At 41.3% G+C, this 21,325-nt stretch overlaps 1 protein-coding gene across 2 annotated transcripts in view; it reads right to left on the bottom strand.

Annotated features, from left to right (window-relative positions):
* Positions 1-21,325, bottom strand: part of LOC126299244 (MAM and LDL-receptor class A domain-containing protein 1-like) — a 352,356-nt gene that overhangs the window by 271,810 nt on the left and 59,221 nt on the right. The window contains exons 1-2 of one of the 2 annotated variants that reach the window (XM_049991033.1): positions 16,522-16,606; positions 6,810-6,895 (exon numbers count right to left, since the gene is read on the bottom strand). In XM_049991033.1, coding sequence (XP_049846990.1) covers positions 6,810-6,893 — 84 coding nt within the window. In that variant the 5' untranslated portion in view covers positions 6,894-6,895; positions 16,522-16,606. Of the gene's footprint in view, positions 1-6,809; positions 6,896-16,521; positions 16,607-21,325 lie in introns of those variants that run through there. The other variant, XM_049991032.1, reaches the window with a different exon arrangement.

The raw sequence follows: 21,325 nt of genomic DNA, 5'->3' as shown, positions 1-21,325 counted from the left end.
ATCATAGCCTATTGACCTATGTTATAACTAGGTATCACTGTTTTCCAATTATGTGTCGTATCTTATTGCTCCAAAGCTTTGATGTTCATCTTTTACTCCTGCCCCCAAATAATTTTTGATCTTTTAGAGAAGTTTTTCTCTGGCGAAATATCACCTCCTGGCAGAGGCTCACATAACTCGAAAGGCAATGTCAACTTCTGACCGGAAATAAACTTGTAAGGGGAGAACCCTGTGCTCTTATGGCTTTTGGAATCATATGGTCCCATGGCGTATGCGAGTACAGTGTCCCAGATATTATTCTGTGAGTTAACTTGCTACATTAACATCTTTGCAATCATTTCTGTTTGACCATTTGCCTGGTGCTAGTCTGAAGTTTCTTAATGTTCAGTAACAGGCATAAGTACTTCATTAAATCGGAAAAAATGATTGTCCCTTGATCAGTTATTACTGTCTCAGGCATTCTGAACTTGAATATCCACTGCTTCACCTTTGCATATGCTACAGTTTCGGCCTGGTTTTATAAGGCTATCATAGAAACTAAACGTGAAAAATGATCGATTATCATCAAAACATAGTGGTTTCCTGCTGCTGTTTCTGTGAATGGTCCAATAATATTCATTCCAACCATTTGAAATGTTTTATCTGCTACAGGTAATCTTTGTAAAGTAATATTTTCATGACTGAGCTCCGCCCTTTATGCACATGGTCTATCATGGTCTATAATTCTTTATGTAATTATCGACACCTTCTCTGCATGCTCCAATAACATTTTGCACTACTCTGCATTTCGTTGCCGGCCGCGGTGGCCGTGCTGTTCTGGCGCTGCAGTCCGGAACCACGGGACTGCTATGGTCGCAGGTTCGAATCTTGCCTCGGGCATGGATGTTTGTGATGTCCTTAGGTTAGTTAGGTTTAAGTAGTTCTAAGTTCTAGGGGACTTATGACCTAAGATGTTGAGTCCCATAGTGCTCAGAGCCATTTGAACCATTTTGCGTTTCGTTGACTTGCGAGCAGTTTATGCTGCTAAAATTGAATCATGGGTCTGCCTCAATACTTTATTTTGTAATATCTCTGGCACTACACAGCTCACACCGAGTGAGATGGTACAGTCGTTATTACTTTTTAGGGTTGCGCACCTCAACTGGTAAAAACGGAGCCTTATAGGATCACATTCTTTCCCGTCTGTCTGTTAAAGCCCCTTTTTTCAGCAATGAGCACTTATCAAGTTGCACTTTTTCACATAATGTCTACGGTCCCTTGGGGGTGTAAAAACACTCAGGCTTCTAAGACAACGAAATCAAAAGAATTGGCCATTTTCGTCCCATATTTTCATACTCGAAAACTCACTCATCAAAAACTATAGTGTGCTTCCGTTGATCTAGAACCATCAAATTTGGTAAGAAGCAGGTTTTCACAGTACAATTAAAGGGAAAAATCCGAAATTCGTTAATTTGTAATTATATAACAAAAAATTGTCATTTGTTATCTGACTGTCTGCCCGCCCGTCCGTCTATTGAGACTCTTTCCCTCAGGAACAGATCCACGTGTCAAGTTGAAATTTGTCACATGTTAAGATATATAATCTCCTGGCGTTTTAATAAATTTAAGCTTCCAAATCAGTGCACTCAAAAGATATGACCATGTATGTCACAATTTTGATACTAGAAAACCCATCCATTAAAACCTATAGGGTGCTTCCCGCTGGCCTCTCAACATGAAATTTGGCAAGAAGCAATGTTTCACAGTACAAGTAAAGGGAGAAACCTGGACATTGTGAATCTGTAATTACATCACACGAATTTCTTTTTGTTATTTGTTATCTGACTGACTGCCTGTTTGTCAGTCTATCAGATTCCTCTTCCTCAGGAACGGTTAAATGTATCAAGGTGAAATTTATATTAGGACCCTTTTCCCTCAGCAACGGGTAAACATGTCCCTAGACGTTGTAATAAATGTAAGCTTCATGTCAATTCAGTCAAAATACACTGAAGCGCCAAGGAAACTGGTATAGGCATGCTTATTCAAATACAGATATGTGTAAACAAGCAGAATTTGGCGCTGCGGTCGACAACGCCTATTTAAGACAAGTGTCTGGCGCAGTTGTTAGATCGGTTACTACTGCTACAATGGCAGGTTATCAAGATATAAGTGAGTTTGAATGTGGTGTTACAGTAGGCGGACAAGCTATGGGCACTGCATCTCCTAGGTAGCAATGAAGTGGGGATTTTCCCGTATGACCATTTCACGAGTGTACTGTGAATACCAAATCTCCGACATCGCTGAGGCCGAAAAAACATCCTGCAAGTACGGGACCATCGACAACTGAAGAGAATCGTTCAACGTGACGGAAATGCAGCCCTTCCGCAAACTGCTGAAGATTTCAATGCTATCCCGGCGGAGGTTCGAGTCCTCCCTCGGGCATGGATGTGTGTGTTTGTCCTTAGGATAATTTAGGTTAAGTAGTGTGTAAGCTTAGGGACTGATGACCTTAGCAGGTAAGTCCCATAAGATTTCACACACATTTAAACATTTCAATGCTGGGCCAACAAGTTTCAGCGTGCGAACCATTCAACGAAATTTCGTCGGAATGGGCTTTCAGAGACGAAAGCCCACTCATATAACCTTGATGACTGCACAATACAAAGCTTTACACGTTGCATGGGCCCGTTAACATAGACATTGGACTGGTGGTGACTGGAAAACGTTGCCTGGTCGGACGAGTCTCGTTTCAAATTGTATCGAGCGGATGGATGTTTACGGGTGTGGAGACATCCTCATGAATCCATGGACCGTGTATATCAGCAGGCAACTATTCAAGCTGATGGAGGCTGTGTAATGATGTGGGACGTGTGCAGTTGAAGTAATATGGGATCCCTGGTACGCCTACATACGACTGTGATAGGTGACATGTACGTAAGCATCCAGTGTGATCATCTGCATCCACTCATGTCCACTGTGCATTCCGACGAACTTGGACAAATCCAGCAGGCCAATGCGACGCCTCACACGTCCAGAATTGCTACAGAGTGAGTTCAGGAACACTCTTCTGGGTTTAAACGCTTCCGCTGGCCACCAATCTCCCCAGACATGAACATTATTGATGGAATACCTTGCAACGTGCTGTTCAGAAGAGATCTCCAGCCCCTCGTACTCTTACGGATTTATGGACAGCCCTGCAGGATTCATGGTGTCAGTGACCTCCAGCACTACTTCAGACATTTGTCGAACCGATGCCGCGTCGTGTTGCGGCACTTCTGCGTGATCGCGGGAGGTCTACTCGATATTTAGCAGGTGTATCAGGTTCTTTGACTCTTCAGGGTGTATGGCCATTTGTCACATATTTTGATACCTGACATTTAAGAAGAAAGGCTTCATAGTACGACTGAACGGGAGAAAACGAAATTGTTAATTTGTTATTATATCACACGAAAGAAAAATTTCTAATTTGTTATCCCTGTTAGGTGTCAGGCAAATCCAACACCTTCCATGAAAACCCTGACATGATAAGCAAATCCATTAGTATGTCACATAGCTCCGAATAAATCGTGACATTAAATTAACCAAAGTAATACGAGTAACGAGTGAGCAAATGGAATACCAAAGACTAACACAAGAATGCCTAAATGCATGTCGTACCTTCCCACCGTGAGACCGACGCAGTTCCGAGGGGAGAAACGAGAACAGAAGCCGAGAGCAGAACCGTGTTAAGCTAGAAGGCCCTACGATAAGGGACGGACTGGACACCCACGTCGCCAGCTAACCACTAGGGCACACCACCCACAGGTTTTAGCGTGAGACTTTTTTACGTCTCTGTTACGTCAAGGACCACCCCCCCCCCCCCCCCTCAGCCCATGTTAAAAGCTAGAGCCCTCCAGAAAAACAGTATAGATCTTACGATAACACAAAAAAGGCCACTACCATCCGCACGTTTTAGCGTGAGACTTTTTCGCGTCTCTGTTACGTTAGGACCACCCGCCAGCCCATGTTAAAAGATAGAGCCCTCCAGGGGAACAGTATAGATCTTACGATAACGCTAAAAGGACCACACCAGCTGCAAGTTTTAGCGTGACACTTTTTCGCGTCTCTGTTACGTTGCAAACTTTAAAAACATTGCCCCACCACGAAAAGTATAACGTTTCTCATTGGAAAGACAGAATTTTTGTAGGCGGAGCTTAAGGTTAACATTGAGACCCTGATTGGTCAGATGAAAACACAGCCAGATAGTTTTTTTTAAACCAAATTCGGTAAATTGTAGTAAGGAGAAGTTAGGGGAGAGTTAGTTCCGAGATGGCGAGGTGAGCGGAGCTGTGCTGCCCACCGCTGCCCTGACGCTGCCTAAACACCGCAAGGTAATGAACGCACGCGATGCCGCATTTTTGAGCGTATAAGGCTTCACTCAGAACTGCAGAAGTCTCATCTGTTACACCCCCTTTTTGCGTAATACTAGTGTCGATCGTTAATTAAAACTCATGCTGTTCACATTTTGATAGTTTTCTCTTTTGTGAAACTTAAATTAAACCTAGATTATAGATGTGATATGGCATAGGTCATCCTTCGATCGATTGTAGAACTTGGAAACCCATTCAGGGAATATTCGTTCACATTTTTGTTGAACGCAGTTGGTTTTTACCATCCTGTATTAAAACATTTCCTGTTATTAATAGTGCAATTTATAAACGATGTTTTGTGAGCAGAATAAAATTTCCAATGGTAAACTTAACCGCTTTTTCGACGTTACCAGCTAACTAAAAATAGGAAAACCTTGAACCCTTTCCACTAAATTTAGTTAGTATTAAGAGTCTTTTACAGGGAGTGCAGTGGAGCTGATGCTGAGATCATTTAGTATTTGGTTATATTATCGCTAGTCTCTCTGAACTCTTCTGAATTCTACATGTCATGTGTGGTCTGGCCTCTCCTTACAAGCAACAGGTCCCATGTTCAAACTAGTCAATTCCCTAAAAAACATGCTCAGAGCGTCGTTGCGCGAAAGTGGTAGGGAGACACGATATAGAGCAGACCAGACACCACCATGAATGTTTAGATCCCTCTGTCCGCCTGTCTGTTAAAATGACTTTTTCTCAGGAACAAGTAGACATATCAAATTGAAATTGATATCACATACTGAAATTTATGATTCTATGGTGGTGTAAAACTGTTAAGCTTTTAAGTTAATTGACGTAGAATCATGAAATTTGGCTAGAAGTTAGGTTTAACAGTGCAAGTTAAGGAAGAAAGTAGAAAATTGTTAATTTTTAATTTATTACAAGAGAAACTTCTCTTTTGTTATTTGTTAGCCGACTTCAAACTCAAAATTAAAACATTCCCACGACGGATATCATGCCAGTATAAATGTCGACAGTAGGCAAAAATCGTCGAGATTCTCATCTCCCGGAATGGATGAACTGTCTATATACATAATTAAGTTTGTAAGGAACCCTCAGAGCGCCAGTCCCACTCGGACCTGACTACTTTTTTTCCGTCTGTTTTCATTTCACTGGCCATTTATATTTAACATTTTCAACAGTGATTAGTTGCGAAGTAATGAACTACTGTACAAGGTGCTTCTATGAAGCCTACACCTTTCGTGGCTAATTTAAGACGGGAAGGAGTCCGCCGGCGCCAAGTCTGGTGAATGAGGGTGTTGAAGAACAACATCTTGGGTTGTGCGAGAAAGTCGAACTCGCAGACGTAGTTGATGTCCAACTGTGCAACGAGAAGTTCCACTAGAAGCAATAAATGAAATAGCCTCAGGTTGCAGTTATATTGTTACTCTTATCGCACGATCGATTTCGAGGCCTCACGCCTCATCCTCAGCGGCACCATTGCACACAGAAAACACTTTTTTTAACATTATATACATTAGTGCATATACAACATAACATATAATTTGTAAGCGAACCAAATATGTAATTAATAAGCTAACCATTATACGTATAATTTGCAAGAAGTTTTATGTTACGTCATGTATGCACTGATGTATGTAATCTTATAAAAAGGTTTTTACTATGTGCACAGATGCATCTGAGAATGAGGCGTGAAGCCTCGAAGTCGGTCATGCAATAAAATGTATAACACAATAACTGCAGCTGTTTCAATTATTGTTATTACTATATGTGCCTGCGTTCCCACCAACCAGTATGTTGAATATCCACAGGAAGCGTCTTCTAATAGTATCCAACAGCTTTACAACCGACGTGAGATGTTGTAGCTAATGGTGATTACTCTGAAGATTGTAAATCAGTTATGTTTGTAACTAACGTTTAATTTTTCCCTGAAAACTTCTCAGATGCATTTTGTAAAAATATTGCTCATTATGTGACAATAGGTGCAGCATTTCCGCCGTTTCCACGGTCTAGAGACTAAATTCGTGACAAACAAGTGACCAACTACGTCATACTCCAGTATTTCTTCATAGGTGTAGGTTTCTTTACCTAGCTGTGAAAATTTATCGCGATTTGAAAAGATAAGTCAGTCGAGTGTGTATTCAAGACATGATTAACCAGTCATTGACGCAAATTTCAAAGCGATGCCATTGAACACAAAACGACACTTTAGGGAGACGTCTGGAGAAATTGACGCGGAATAAAAAGCCCATGCTTGGTTGGATTTCTCCCGTCGATCAGTTAGTTTATATTTCTGTTTACAAAAATGATAAAATCACATGCACGAGCAGATGCAGAGATCTATTGGTATTTATATTTTCTACATTTCTTTGATTAAAAGTCCAGCTTACAAGGGTTTAGCGAAGCTTTTGACATTAAACACTGAGTATTAATGGCGACGTCGTTGCCGGTAGGCCATGAACTTACCACGATGTCTTCGTAGTCAATGTCACCTGCTGCGGTGTTCAGCAGTAGGACTGTTACCAAAGGGAGCCTCCATAGCGTTGTCATATCTGCAACAGCCAGACATTAATTACTGAAATGAGGAACCGACGATTACCAACCCACACACACATTTTTGTCACATGAGACGCCGATTTTAGTCCAACATACATAATTACTTCTACTTTTGCATTGAATTCATTATTTAAGATGCACGCAGTATGTGTTCGAGACCCAGTTCACTAAATAGCGATAACCTACCATCATAAAATGTGAGAATCGCAAAAACTTGAGGATTTTTTCTCAAACTAGCGAGAATTCCACTCTTCACGCGTACTTTCAGCGTTAGCTAACTAAAATAGTTTAACTCCCAGTTTCCAGGGATTTTAGTAGAGAATATTTCTCTTCAAAATTTAAGACCTAAATTGCTGAAAAAGACAAAATGACACAGTATTTGTTACATGATTAACGGTTTTTAGTAGGTACTGCATTGCACCCACATGTTGCAGCAACATATCTTTAAAGAAATAAAATTTGAGAGACGCGTCCCATTTTCGCATTTATTCATACAAGGTGCACTGAGGGAACATTTTTTTATTACTCGCTGCTAGCTCTAAAACGTGACACACACAATGAATGATTGCTCACGCCCTTAGCTTATAATAACGACAGGGGTAGTAGTACACTCCTGGAATTGGAATTAGAACACCGTGAATTGATTGTCCCAGGAATGGGAAACTTTATTGACACATTTCTGGGGTCAGATACATCACATGATCACACTGACAGAACCACAGGCACATAGACACAGGCAACAGAGCATGCACAATGTCGGCACTAGTACAGTGTATAGCCACCTTTCGCAGCAATGCAGGCTGCTATTCTCCCATGAAGACGATCGTAGAGATGCTGGATGTAGTCCTGTGGAACGGCTTGCCATGCCATTTCCACCTGGCGCCTCAGTTGGACCAGCGTTCGTGCTGGACGTGCAGACCGCGTGAGACGACGCTTCATCCAGCCCAAACATGCTCAATGGGGGACAGATCCGGAGATCTTGCTGGCCAGGGTAGTTGACTTACACCTTCTAGACACTGAATAGTGCACGGTACATCCAAACCGTCATCTAACCCATCGTTCTACCATTCCTAGACCGGCAAGGGAACTTGCTGTTCCAACAGGACAATGCATGTCCGCATGTATCCCGTGCCACCCAACGTGCTCTAGAAGGTGTAAGTCAACTACCCTGGCCAGCAAGATCTCCGGATCTGTCCCCCATTGAGCATGATTGGGACTGGATGAAGCGTCGTCTCACGCGGTCTGCACGTCCAGCACGAACGCTGGTCCAACTAAGGCGCCAGGTGGAAATGGCATGGCAAGCCGTTCCAAAGGACTACATCCAGCATCTCTACGATCGTCTCCATGGGAGAATAGCAGCCTGCATTGCTGCGAAAGGTGGATATACACTGTACTAGTGCCGACATTGTGCATGCTCTGTTGCCTGTGTCTATGTGCCTGTGGTTCTGTCAGTGTGATCATGTGATGTATCTGACCCCAGGAATGTGTCAATAAAGTTTCCCCTTCCTGGGACAATGAATTCACGGTGTTTTTATTTCAATTTCCAGGAGTGTATTCTAGGAGGCACTGGGTTCATATTCGTTAACAATTTTGCTTGTCTTTGTATTCCATATAGACTGTAGTTTCAATAGTTAAGGCTTTCTTTTAACTGGTGCTAATATTACTGTCCAACACCCCTTGTAGTTGTCTCATCAAATACGATTCATATTTTACATTGCTCATTTATTTAATGAAAACTGTTACACAGCCACTGCTTTGATTATAATGTTAATGTTAAAATGCAGCAGCACCACACTCTTAGACTGTAGGTTCCCTCAAACACCTCCAATTTCCTGCATTTATTTATTTCTGTTTTCCTTATTGGTATTGCTTAAGTTCCTTATGTATTCTGTATTTACATTGATAACTGTATCTTCTTTTAATTTGTTGTGTATCACTCTCCATGTTTCATACCTCCTGATGAAGCCTTGTCTAGTACTAATTTTATTTTACCGGTATTTTACTAGTTTTGTTTATTAATAAACTGTTATGTAGGCAAGCTATTCCTATTTTGTGCTAAAGTTTTTCCTGTCTACTCCATTGTTATACGTGTAAAGTTCAGTTTTTACTTTTTCACTGCAAAGATGTTACTGTATGTTTCTACATCAGTCTAGATGTGTTACTTCTCTTCCAGTGTTGTCTGCTAACATTTAACTTCTTTGGTGATAATACTCAGTAAATGTCTGAAGATGACCTTGTAAGCCGAAAACCGGTTAACAATAAAAGTAATATTGTAGAACAAAAGCAAACTGGTGCTTTTCATTTATTAAAATACATATGCAGTTGTTTGTGAATAAATAACGTTTCCACAGCCAATATTGCCAACGAACGATAATGACTTGTCGCGCGACTCGGAGTTGGCCTACTTTAATCCTAGTGGTGGAACAAAATAAGTGATGTGCTCATATAATACATCGCCCTACGAAAGTAGACACGGCCAGATGTCAAAGCAACTTCGTACAGTTACACACCATCGGCGATAATGTAAATGATTAAAATTGCAATTATCTGTGACAGAACGGCCACCAAAGTGCATTGGTGCTATACTGTACGTGTTTAGTGTTGTTATCAGGCTTTGTAAGGTGTATAGGGGAGGTGAGCAAATCATGTGCTGAGTGGTCACGTACACGAGTTATCAACACCTGACAGACTTTGAAGGGACCGTTACTGTGGGTCTTCATTTGGTTTGTTGGTCGAATGGTGCAATATCCAGAGTTGTGCCGCATTCAGATGTGACAGTGGCCCAAGGTAGAACTGCATGCGAGCATGAGAGCAGGTATACCCTTAAAGGTTCCGGTCGACCACATCAGACCACACAAGGGAAGAGCGCCTAGTTGTGCATCAAGCACATTGTAACGCCACCACAACTGCACCTGCCACCCGAGAAGAAATAATGGACCCCCTGCAACTATTGGTCTGAGATTAGCAGCAACCGGACCAGAGAATTACTATCTCACACGTAGGCTGCCATTAATACTATGATGCGAATGTCTGCCGTGACCGGGATGCATTGATTGCTGGTGAACGGCGTCAAACTGTGCTCAGCGATAAATCGTGGTTCGGCACTAGTCCTGATGACCATCATCGACGAGTATGGCGGCGATCTGAGTGGATAAAGGTCCCGTTCTTCCATCAATATTGCATCTCGCACAACCTGCGTCCTCGTATGGTTCAAACATGATTCAAATGGCTCTGAGCACTGTGGGACTTAACATCTGCGGCCATCAGTCCTCTAGAACTACTTAAACATAACTAACCTTAGGACATCACAAATATCCATGATCGAGGCAGGATTCGAACTTGCGATCGTAGCGGTCGCGCGGTTCCAGACTGAAGCGCCTAGAACCGCTCGGCCACAGCGGCTGACAAAAATGTGGAAATTTGAGGGAAGGACTTATGGGACCGAACTGCTGAGGTCATCGGTCTCTAGGCTTACACACTACTTAATCTTAACTTAAACTAACTTACGCTAAGGACAAAACACACACCCATGCCCGAGGGAGTACTCGAACCTTCTAAGGGCGGAGCCGCGCGAACTGTGACAGGGCGCCCCTGACCGCTCGGCTACCCCGCGCGGCGGCCTCGTATGTTACTTCTCATGCGAAAGTACTGTGGTGTCACTTCTCAACAAGACAATGCTCGTTCACGAATGGCACGTGTCTGTATAAACTGTCTGCGTGATATTGAGGTACTACTGTGGTCAGCAGTATCACCTGCTATACCCTTGACATGGGCGGGACCAGCACGAACGCCAACTCTGTCCAGTGTCAGTATCTAAGGTATCAAGAACCAATTACTACAGCTGTGGGCCAGTTTGCCTCAAGAGAAGATACAATAGCTTTATGACACCCTCCCCAACTGAATCTGTACATATTTCGAGCCCAGAGAGGTACAACGTCATACTGATAAGTGGGCTCATACTGCCTAGTTCTTTTAGTTTTTTGTAAATTTTACTCGGTTCTATAATCGCTGAAATAACGCGTCATACCATCTCAGCCCGCGAAGTTTCATGTTTCCTTCTTCCTTTCTGGTTGCTACATTTTTGCCAGGCAGTGTAAATCCTATTAATCAGATTGGTAATATAACTTACTCATTTTCATCACCAGTGTTCCGACCAGAGAGAGTGAAAAAGTAAGGGCGTGAACCTACTGATCATCGAATTATCGGACAATGTATGGATTTAAATCCCAGAACTGTTCGCAGTGGCTTCATTGTTGATGGCGAACCGACCGTCGCCTGCGCACCTTAAATTCGGTGCTCTCCTTGGTGCTATATGAGATGAAAAGGCAGTCTGACAGCACTGAGCGTCAGCTTCAGTCGTTTTGTTGTTGTATTTGTTGTTGTTGTCATCACAAGATTACATGTATGCCTACGCACTGTCATGAAAGTTAGAAAAAAATTCCAGTTTAGGCGGATGAAACCCTAGGGGAACTGTCTATGAAAACAGTCGTAACACAACGGTAGTATATCACGTAGGCCAAAGCCAAGGAGAAGTTTTAAGTAGATGTCAGAAAGCATAATTACAGCCTAGTGCAAACACTTGGTTTAAGAATCATGATAGAACGTTGTGTGCGTGTAAGAAACCTAGAGAGACCGGAAGATTTCAGACAGATTATATAATAAGACAGATTTCGAAACTGGATTTTAAACTTCAAAAGAATTCCAATGGCAGACGTGGACTCTGATCATAGTTTAAATGTTACGGAACTGAAGAAATAGCGGAAAAGTAGGAAACTAAGGAGCTGAGACTTGATAAATTAAAAGAATCAGAGATTAAGAACCTGAAAAGGAGTATAAGGTGACGATTGATTGAAACAGGAAACGAAATACACAGTAGATGACGATTGAGTAGCTTCGGGATATGAAATAGTGAAGCCAACAGAAACAGTAAAACGAGAAGTGACAGTAGAAATCCTTGGATAACACAAAACATATTATATGTAAATGAATAAAGGAGAAAATGTAAAAATACAGTACATGAAGCAGGCAAAATAAATGACAGACGTCTAAAAACTTAGACTGATACTAAGTGCAAAATTGCTAAGCGGGAATGGCTAGACGGCATATGCTAGGCTGTAGAAGTGTACAAGACGAGAGGAATGATAGATTCCTCCTACAGAAAGTTAACTTCTGGAGAAAAGAGAAGCACCTGTACAAAAATCAAGAGCTCAGACAGATTAACAGTACTAACCAAAGAAGGGAAAGCTGAAAGAGATCCACGGGTTATACGAGGAAAAAAACCTGAAGAAGATATTATAGAAAGGAAAAAGGAATTATCTCAATACGAGATAGGAGATGTGATACTGCGAGAAGGCAGAGCACATAAAAGGCCGAAGTCGAAAAAAGTAGCTGGCGTTGACGACGTTACCTCTGAATTATAAGGAGAGCCAGCCATGACAGAACTATTCCAGCTGGTGCGCAAAATACATGCGACCGGGAAAAAACCCTCAGATTTCAAGTGGAATGTAAAAATTTTAATTCCAAAATGGCAGACGCAGACATGTGTATTACCGTACCATCAGTTTAAGATGGCGTGTTTGTGGAATACCGACATGAATTATCCGTAGAATAATAGGACGACTGGGAGTAGCCAACCTGTGGGATGATCACTTTGGCTTCCAGAGATATCCAGGAACAGGCTGTAATGACAGAATCATGAAAAGTTGCCGGAAAAATGGCAAAATCATCTAAGTATGAGCCTTGTAAGTTACGGAGAGATGTACAGTGCAAGCTGATTTCGTCTGTCCATTAATATGTCATACGCATTGAGTAACTGAAATGTTCCCTCTACATTGGGAAGCATTCCACTTACTATCGATGTGATGAGATGATCTTCAGACGTTAAGGATTACACCGAATAGTAATGTCGGCACTTACAGAATTAGGCACATTTTTCTTTGTTTCTTCCACCTCCAGATAAACATCCGGAAAAACTAAAAGACTTGTATTTGCAGAGTCAGTTCTCTGTTGCTGGCAAAAGCAATACTTAACGTAAAATCATTGGGACGTAGGTTGCTCCACTAGGAAAGAGAATCCTGGGTATTACTGCAGCTGGTCTTCCTATATGTGTAGGTTGCAATAATAATCTGCAGAATTGGTGAGTCATCGTCGTATATTCACGAAAGATACAAAACATTTCTATTGCCCAATTGTTCCAACAACACCAGCCCAAAACACAACCTTAAACTCCAAACAAGGCAGAGTCCAGCTAACAGAAGACTTCCAGATTGAGAAGCGTTCCAGCCAGCACAAGAGTTCCAACGAGCAAAAGAGTTCCAGCAGTTTCGGATGAACGCGCCTATAGCGGATACTATGTAAGTGAGCATTATGTTCATTTTTAGATTTGGAGTGAGTTCTTTTATGATCTTAGGTAGTCTGTTTCATGTTCCATGGATTAATTGCACGATTAATTGTAATGATCTGGAATGAGGCATTTTGCATTCAGATTATACATTCATGCGTAAATACATGCTGACCATTTAGAAGTGTTTTCCTCTTTATCTTTTATCGCTTTAATTTTTTCCAGTCCTGATGTGAAGTTTTAATTCCTAAACACCACGTTTTACACACTACAAAAAATGACTCATCTACAAAATGGAAGGAGTTGTAAACGAGAAACTTCTTTAGTTTTTCAAATTTAACTTCCTGTACGTCAGACATTTTACATCATTGCGTAAGTGATCAAGAATTTTGGCGTCAGCATTATGTGCCCCATTTTGCGCCAAAGACAAACTTAATGTGGAATAATGAATGCCATTTTTTCTTCTGGATTTGTAATTATGTGCATCATTTTGCCCTTTGAGCTGTAGTGAGTTATTTACAACAAACTTCATGAGGGAATAAATATACACCGAAGCAGTTGTGAAAATGCCTAACTCCTTAAATAGATCTCTACAAGATGGTACTGAGTGAGCACCACATATTATTATTATTCTTGAGCAACGAAGACTTTGTTTCTTAAAGATTATTATTCTAGTGGCATTATTGAGTGAAAATACTCAAAATATGTTAACTTACTGGTTTGTCTCTCCCCAAGGTTTACAATGACTCGAACTGCAAATAAGGCTGAAATAAGTTGTTTCATTGTTCAAAAAATGTTTTTTTCCAGTTTAAATTCTCATCAATATGGACACCACCCTAGCTGTTATTTACTTTTCACGTGTTATACTTACCATTGGCGTAGTACCTTTACATGGGCAGAAATGGATATGTTGGTTCTTTTTGAAATTAGGAGAGACCATTTGCAGAGAACCACTCAATTAAAATGTTAAGAAAATTATTTACGATTTTTTCTGTTGCTATATGAACGTTTCAGTTGACTACAATACTAGCGTCATCTGCAAAAAGAAGTGATTGTGTTTTGTGGGTATTAGAACGAAGGCCGATTACATGCACGAGAAAGAATATTGAACGTATGATTCAGACTTGTCGAAACCCATAAGTGATTTTTTTCTCATTCAGAATAATCTCTCCTGTTTACATTGGCTGAATTACGAAGTATAATTTCCTCTATTCTTTTGGATAGATATGACATAATCCACTGGATGTCTATACTATCATTTCGATAAAACAGTTTATCAAGGAAAATATTGTTTCAAGCAGTGTTATTTTGTTATTTAATGACTGCAAAATTTAGTGAGTGAATGTATATATGGCATTCTCAGCTGAGCAACTCTTCTGTAACTTAAACTGTAATTTACTGAAGATATTAATGTCAGCAACGAAACGGGTTTGAAGTTATTCGCACGTCTACTATCATCTTTATTATAGAGGGTTTAACAATGGTATGTTTTTGTATTTCTGGAAAAATATCCTGAGTTAGTGGTGCATAACATGCTCCAAAAAAGGCAGCGATTATTACATGGAACATCTCTTTAGCACTCTGTTGGAAACACCACCAAATGCAGATGACGTTTTATTTTGTGAGAGAATTTTTCTAATTTAAGATGTATGTGAGATATCTATATGATTGAGTTTTATGTGAGTTCCTTTTCCAACATATTGCTTTGAGTTTTCTCTTGAGCTGCTTGTCCCTATACTTCCCGCTACACTCAATAAATAATTATTCATACCGCTACTTGTGACTGACCATTTATAGCCCTTCCTTTTAAAACAGTAGTAATATTATCCAACTCTGTGGCCTTTTGTCCTGTCTATCCTTTCGCTGCATTCCATACAGAGTTAAGTCTACTAGTATCAGACACAGAACTTAATGTGAGGAAGAACTTTCTGAGTGTACTTTTGGAACAGAGCATTGTATGGTAGAGAAACGTGGATTGTGGGAAAGCCGGAACTGTGGAGAATCGAAGCCTTTGAGATACAGTGCTACAGAGGAAAGTCTGCAATAGTAATTACTGATATATGATATAATTCGCGTGTTCCTTGATTTTTAATAACTTTCCTTAGTAATTCTGAGTAGTTTTATAGCATGCAACTACTGAAGGATCTCTACTTTTTCATGCCAACTGATAAGTCCCGTTTTCTTTTCACAAGACACTTTAATTGATCTAGTGATTCATTGTTATTTACGTGGCTGTTTAACATCCTTTCTGATCAGTTTACGAGGCAAGGTATTTTCAAATAATTATATGAATTTATCATGGAATAGTTTCAATTTTATGTCAACTCTTGGTTCATTATAAATTTTATCCCAGCCCATCAACTGTAAACTATTCCTCAAAAAATTTGTCTTGAAATTATTAAATATTCCGATTTCCATCGAGGAGAATCTATAGTGTAAAGCACTGTCTTATTCATCCTAACTAAATGCGCATCATGATCAGAAAGAGCATTTCTTGTTGGGTTATATAGTTATTATCTTGCTTTGAGCTTCGTCGGAGAAAACATGACCAACCAGTCCTAATGCCATTATCCATCTGTTCTGGAAAGTTAATTACTAAGATCGAATTGTAGGATCCATATAAGATATCCACACAATTTCTCGTGCCACAATCCTTCAGAAATTCTACATCGAAATCACCACAGACCACTAACTGCTTGTTGCTCTCTAACATACAGTACAGTAACGAATCCATACGCCTCATAAAGAGTTTAAAATTTCCCAGTGGATTTATATGCAGTTATTCCACACGCACACATTTATATGTGGTGACCACTACAAAAATCTACTTATTTCAGTGTTTTTGAACTTGTGTTCTGACTTAATGTATGTGTGGGGAGAGAAGAACGTGCAGTGATATGAAACTTATTGGTGAATTAAAACTGTGTGCCAGCTCCCGGAACTGTACATCTGGAGTACAGAGTATGGAAGTAATATATGGACTAGCAAACAGGACAAGGAGTACTAGAGCTGTTTCAAATTTGCTGCTGCAGAAGGAAAAAACCTATGAAAAATTTTCACCTGAAGAGTGAATTGGTTTAGTGTGACTTGGAATAAGTCAGTCATGAAAAATGAATTATTAAGGATGTGGGCTGTAATGTGTGTACAGAAATGAGAAGCTGTCGACAGGATCGGAAGACAAAGGAAGCAGCTTCGGATCATTTGAAAGCCTGACAACTCAAAAATATACAAACAAGAAAATCAGAAAGGGTGCTTAGATTCGTTCAGAATTGGCACACTTACCGTCGGAAGTAATATTTACTGAGCACAAGCTTCTCTCGGAGCGCACTGCAATGTGAGTACAACATGCGGCGCGGTCTCCACCCCGACTGGCAAAGCACACCGGGTGCTGGCGGCAGTCAGATATGCCGACGAGATCTGCACGCTCCACGTGCTGCCCTTTGTGCGTCACTGCAGTTGGCAAATTATCGCAAGTACATCTCTCCACTCCAGCAGAGGTCGGACGGTCGTTGCTGCCATAGTTTATTTGCATATAACCTCGATCCTAATGCACAGTGGCTGGTCAACCACTAACTGGAGTAACCCCATTCCCAGAGTCTAGTTAGTATTGTCAGTCAACCTCAAAGGATTCCTAGTAACACTGACCCAGTGAGTCACATGTTCGCGCTAACTCGTATTTTTCCTGAATCGTGAATGGTCGCCGTGATTCATCTGCTCCAGGATTCAGCGTCGCTGTGTTCTTCGCAGCAGCCACCTCCAAAAAGTCTTTAATTTGTATTCTACAAATACCTGCGTCGGTATTAGGAATTCATAAATGTCTTTATCACGGTACAATTCAGTAAAGAAATTTGAGATTTTGGCCGATGAAGGTGACATTAAGTCTACTTTTAATCCTAAATCTGTAAACACAACCCTCTCCAAGAAAGCATTTGGCCTCACATAGTATTTTGAACTAAGAGTCGACAGAAATCCCAAGTTTGAAGTAGAAAATTTTAAAATTAGGCTCTCTGTGATGTGGAAGGTTTAAAGCAACACGTAAACACAATAGGTACAGGGAGATCTAAAACGAGTCCGACTGCTCATATGGACAAGAGCACCTGGTGTTGGGAAACTTAGGTTAATTCTTTGCTGTGTCAGTCGCCTGCCAGATCCGGACGCATAAGTCGTAGATTTACTCGGAAACGTCCTAAAATCTATAGCACGAAAATAGGGGTCAAATGGCTCTGAGCACTATGGGACTTAACATCTGTGGTCATCAGTCCCCTAGAACTTAGAACTACTTAAACCTAACTAACCTAAGGACATCACACACATCCACGCCCGAGGCAGGATTCGAACCTGCGACCGTAGCGGTCACTCGGTTCCAGACTGAAGCGCCTTTAACTGCACGGCCACACTGGCCGGCAGCACGAAAATACACTGACCAAATAGTAATAGCGGAGACTGACATTAATTTTCTTAGCAAGGACGCAGAGTACTCTATGGCGTAAGGATGGAAGGACAGTCTATCGAAGTAATACTGAACTTATTAGCAAGTAGTTATCAACAACTAGTCCAGTAGCCCACACATGATATATGCAGTCACAGAAAAGAGATCGCAACCGCAAAAAATAATTAACATACATTAATGACACTTCAGGAAAAAATGTCTAGGTAACACATTTAAGTGGTTAACATTGGACGATAACAGGGTAATATAAATGCGAGATAAGCCATTGCAAATGTGAACTGTTGTTGCATTAATAACCTGTGTAGCCGCCAGAATGTTGAATGCAAGCAAACAAAGGCGTATGCGTTGTACTACAAAGGTGCGGATGTCAGTTTGTGGCATGGAGTTCCATGCTGTTGCACTTTTTCCGTCAATACAGGAACGATTAATATAGTTTGTGGACGACATTGGAGTTATCTTCCGATGATATCCCATAGCTGTTCGATTGTCTCCAATTGGTAATCGAGCAAGCCAAGGCAACATGTCGAATCCCTGTAGAGCATGTTGGGTTACAATGGCGGTATGTAGGTGAGCGTTATCCTGTTGGAAAACACCCACAGGAATGTTTTTCATGAATGACAACCGGTCGAATCACCAGATTTGCGTACAAATTTGCAGTCAGGGTGCGTGGGAGAACGAGAATGCTTCTGCTGTCATACGAAATGATAGCCAAGACGATAACTCCAGGTCTAGGTCCAGTGTGTTTAGCACGCAGACATGTTGGGTACAACTCCTCAATTGGCGTCCTAGCCAAAATATGGCCATCACTGGTACCGAGACAGAACCAGCTTTCATTAGAAAATACAAGACATTCACCTTGCCCCCAATGAACTCCCGCTTGAAACCACTGAAGTCGCAAATGGTGGTGGTTTGAAGTCAGTGGAATGCACGATACAGGGCGTCTGGCTAGGAACTGTCCTTAAAGTAACCAATTTGAAACAGTGAGTTTGGTCACTGTGGTGCCAATTGCTGCTAAAATTGCTGCTGCAGACGCAGTACGATGCGACAGAGCCATACACCAAACACGACGGTCTTCCCTCTCGGTAGTGCCACTCGGCCGTCCGAAGCCCAGCCTTCTTGTAACCGTACATTCTCGTGACCACCGCTGCTAGCAATCATGTATAGTGGCTACGTTCCTGCCAAGTCTTTCTGCAATATCGCAGAACATCCAGTTTCTCGTCCAAATTCAGTGTGTTGCTGATAATGTCTTCGTCGCTTTAAACACATTCTTGAATAAAATCTACATCTACATACATACTCCGCAATTCACCATACTGTGCGTGGTGGAGGGTACCTCGCACCACAACTTTCCGGAAGTCAAGGAAAATGGCATCCGTCTGATACCCTTCATCCATGGTTCGCAAGATATGTGAAAAAAGGGCGAGTTGCGTTTCGCAGGAGCGATGCTTTCTAAAGCCGTGCTGATGCATGGACAGCAACTTCTCTGTGTCAAGGAAATTCATTATATTCGAACTGAGAATATGTTCGAGAATCCTGCAACAAACCGATGTTAAAGATATTGGTCTGTAATTTTGAGGATCCGTCCTTTTACCCTTCTTATATACAGGCGTCACCTGCGCTTTTCTCCAGTTGCTCGGGTCTTTACGTTGGGCAGGAGATTCGTGATAAATACAAGCTAATTAAGAATCCAATGCAGTAGAGTACTCTCTGAAAAACCGAATTGGAGTCCCATCAGGACGTGGAGATTTATTTATTTTCAACCCATTCAGCTGCTTGACAACCCCAGGGATGTCTATCACTATGTCCTCTATACGGGAATCTGTACGAGACTCAAACGGCGGTATGTTTGTACGATCCTGCTGCGTGAAAGGTTTCTCAAATGCTAAATTTAAAATTTCAGCTTTCGTTTTGCTGTCTTCCGTCGCCAGGCCAGACTGATCAGTGAGTGACTGGATGGGAGCCTTCGACCCGCTTACCGATTTTACGTAAGACCAGAATTTCCTCGGGTTTTCAGCAAGATCTTTTGCTAAGGTATGACGGTGGTAGTGGTTGAATGCTTCGCACATCGCTCTTTTTACAGCAGCACGAATCTCTACTAACTTTTGCCTGTCCTCACTCTCCCGACATTTCCTGTACCGCGAGTTCAACTGCCTTTGCTTCCTGAGCATTCCCCGAATTGCGCTGTTAAAACACGGTGGGTCTTTTCCGTCAGTAACCCACTTTTTCGGCACATACTTGTCCAGTGCGTGATTTACAATGTGTTTAAAATTTGCCCGTAATTCTTCCACGTCCATCGTACAGGAAGTAAATGAAGTCGATTCATTTACTAAGTGGGATGCTAACAACTGCTTCCCTGCTCTTTCTAGTAAGAATACTCTCCTAGCCTTCTTGATCGACTTTTTAACTTTCGTAACGTCAACTCACCATGTCCATCTCGAACGTAACTAACGTTTACGAACGTTACAGAGTATATTTAAAGCAAACCTGATTTGCATCTCCATAGCGGTGCTAATAGCGCCACTCTTACGCGAATTGTGTGAAATTTAAACAGACATTATCTTTCAGGTGTAGAAACACGCCTACCAACTTTCGCTTATGTCGCACAACATCTTCTTGGTGTTACAATTTTTTTTTCAGTAGAATATTTTTAGCCTCCTGCATACAAACAGAGCTGATTTTTTTCAAATTAATCATCGAAGATTTAGTAATTAGCAAACATAAAGCCACTACAGTGATGATGGTATGTATTTGGCGTTCCTAGTCATATCAAGTAATCCGTATTCGTTAGCCACAACGTTTTACTCCAATACCAGGATAAAACGTAGGAAATAGCAGTAATTCTTCATAGGGTCTACTTTTAAAAGCAGTGGTAGTTAACAGTGATAAGACATACATAGTAACCATAGTAACCAACATCACTTGGTGGTTTTTTGCATTGGGAATTAGAGAATAGCAGCAGATATCCATCTAAAACGCTTTCAAGAGTGAAATACCATCTGTAGAATGGAATTATGATCGTATCCACGCGTCCTGCACAATTACTGTTTTCCTTGGCCTATCACTTTTACCGTTGCTATTCCTGTTATTCAGAGAAGTTGGGATTCTCTGACGATTTGCACACGTCTCTGGGTAAATTGTGGAGTATTTTTGCCATACTTCATGTCCTCGAATGTGAACATAGAATACTGTAGTTATTTATAAGTTACCTAAGTTATGTTTGTTTCAGTAACTTCAGTGGTGGTCAAACACAGCGAAGTGTCACGTGTTTCTACTACGTATCTTACACTTTTGTGTTCTCACTTCTTGGGAGGGTAACAATTAGTCTTACTTTCTCACACAGCTTCATTCTTACTTTCAACTTGTTTAAACTGTCTAATTGTTAGGTGAGCTTCTGTTTCACCCTCACAGTTATGGGCTGAGCAGCAATATAGCTAACTTACGTTGTATAACCTGAGACAGTAATATTGAATTGTACTTGGATGGTGACAACTGTGCGAAAGAATAGATTGTGCGTGGTAGGTGCCATGTGCTTTCAGTCCTAACTCAACTCCAACCCTGACTCCAATGGTCAGGCCCCACGGATTTTGACCTAGGCTGTACTGGCCTACTGCATTCCACTAAAACAACTGTTTCTCT

This window comes from Schistocerca gregaria, chromosome X, assembly GCF_023897955.1.
Source record: "Schistocerca gregaria isolate iqSchGreg1 chromosome X, iqSchGreg1.2, whole genome shotgun sequence".
Lineage (NCBI taxonomy): Eukaryota > Metazoa > Arthropoda > Insecta > Orthoptera > Acrididae > Schistocerca > Schistocerca gregaria.
Note: the sequence above shows the minus strand (reverse complement) of the source record. Positions and strands in the feature narration are given on the sequence as shown.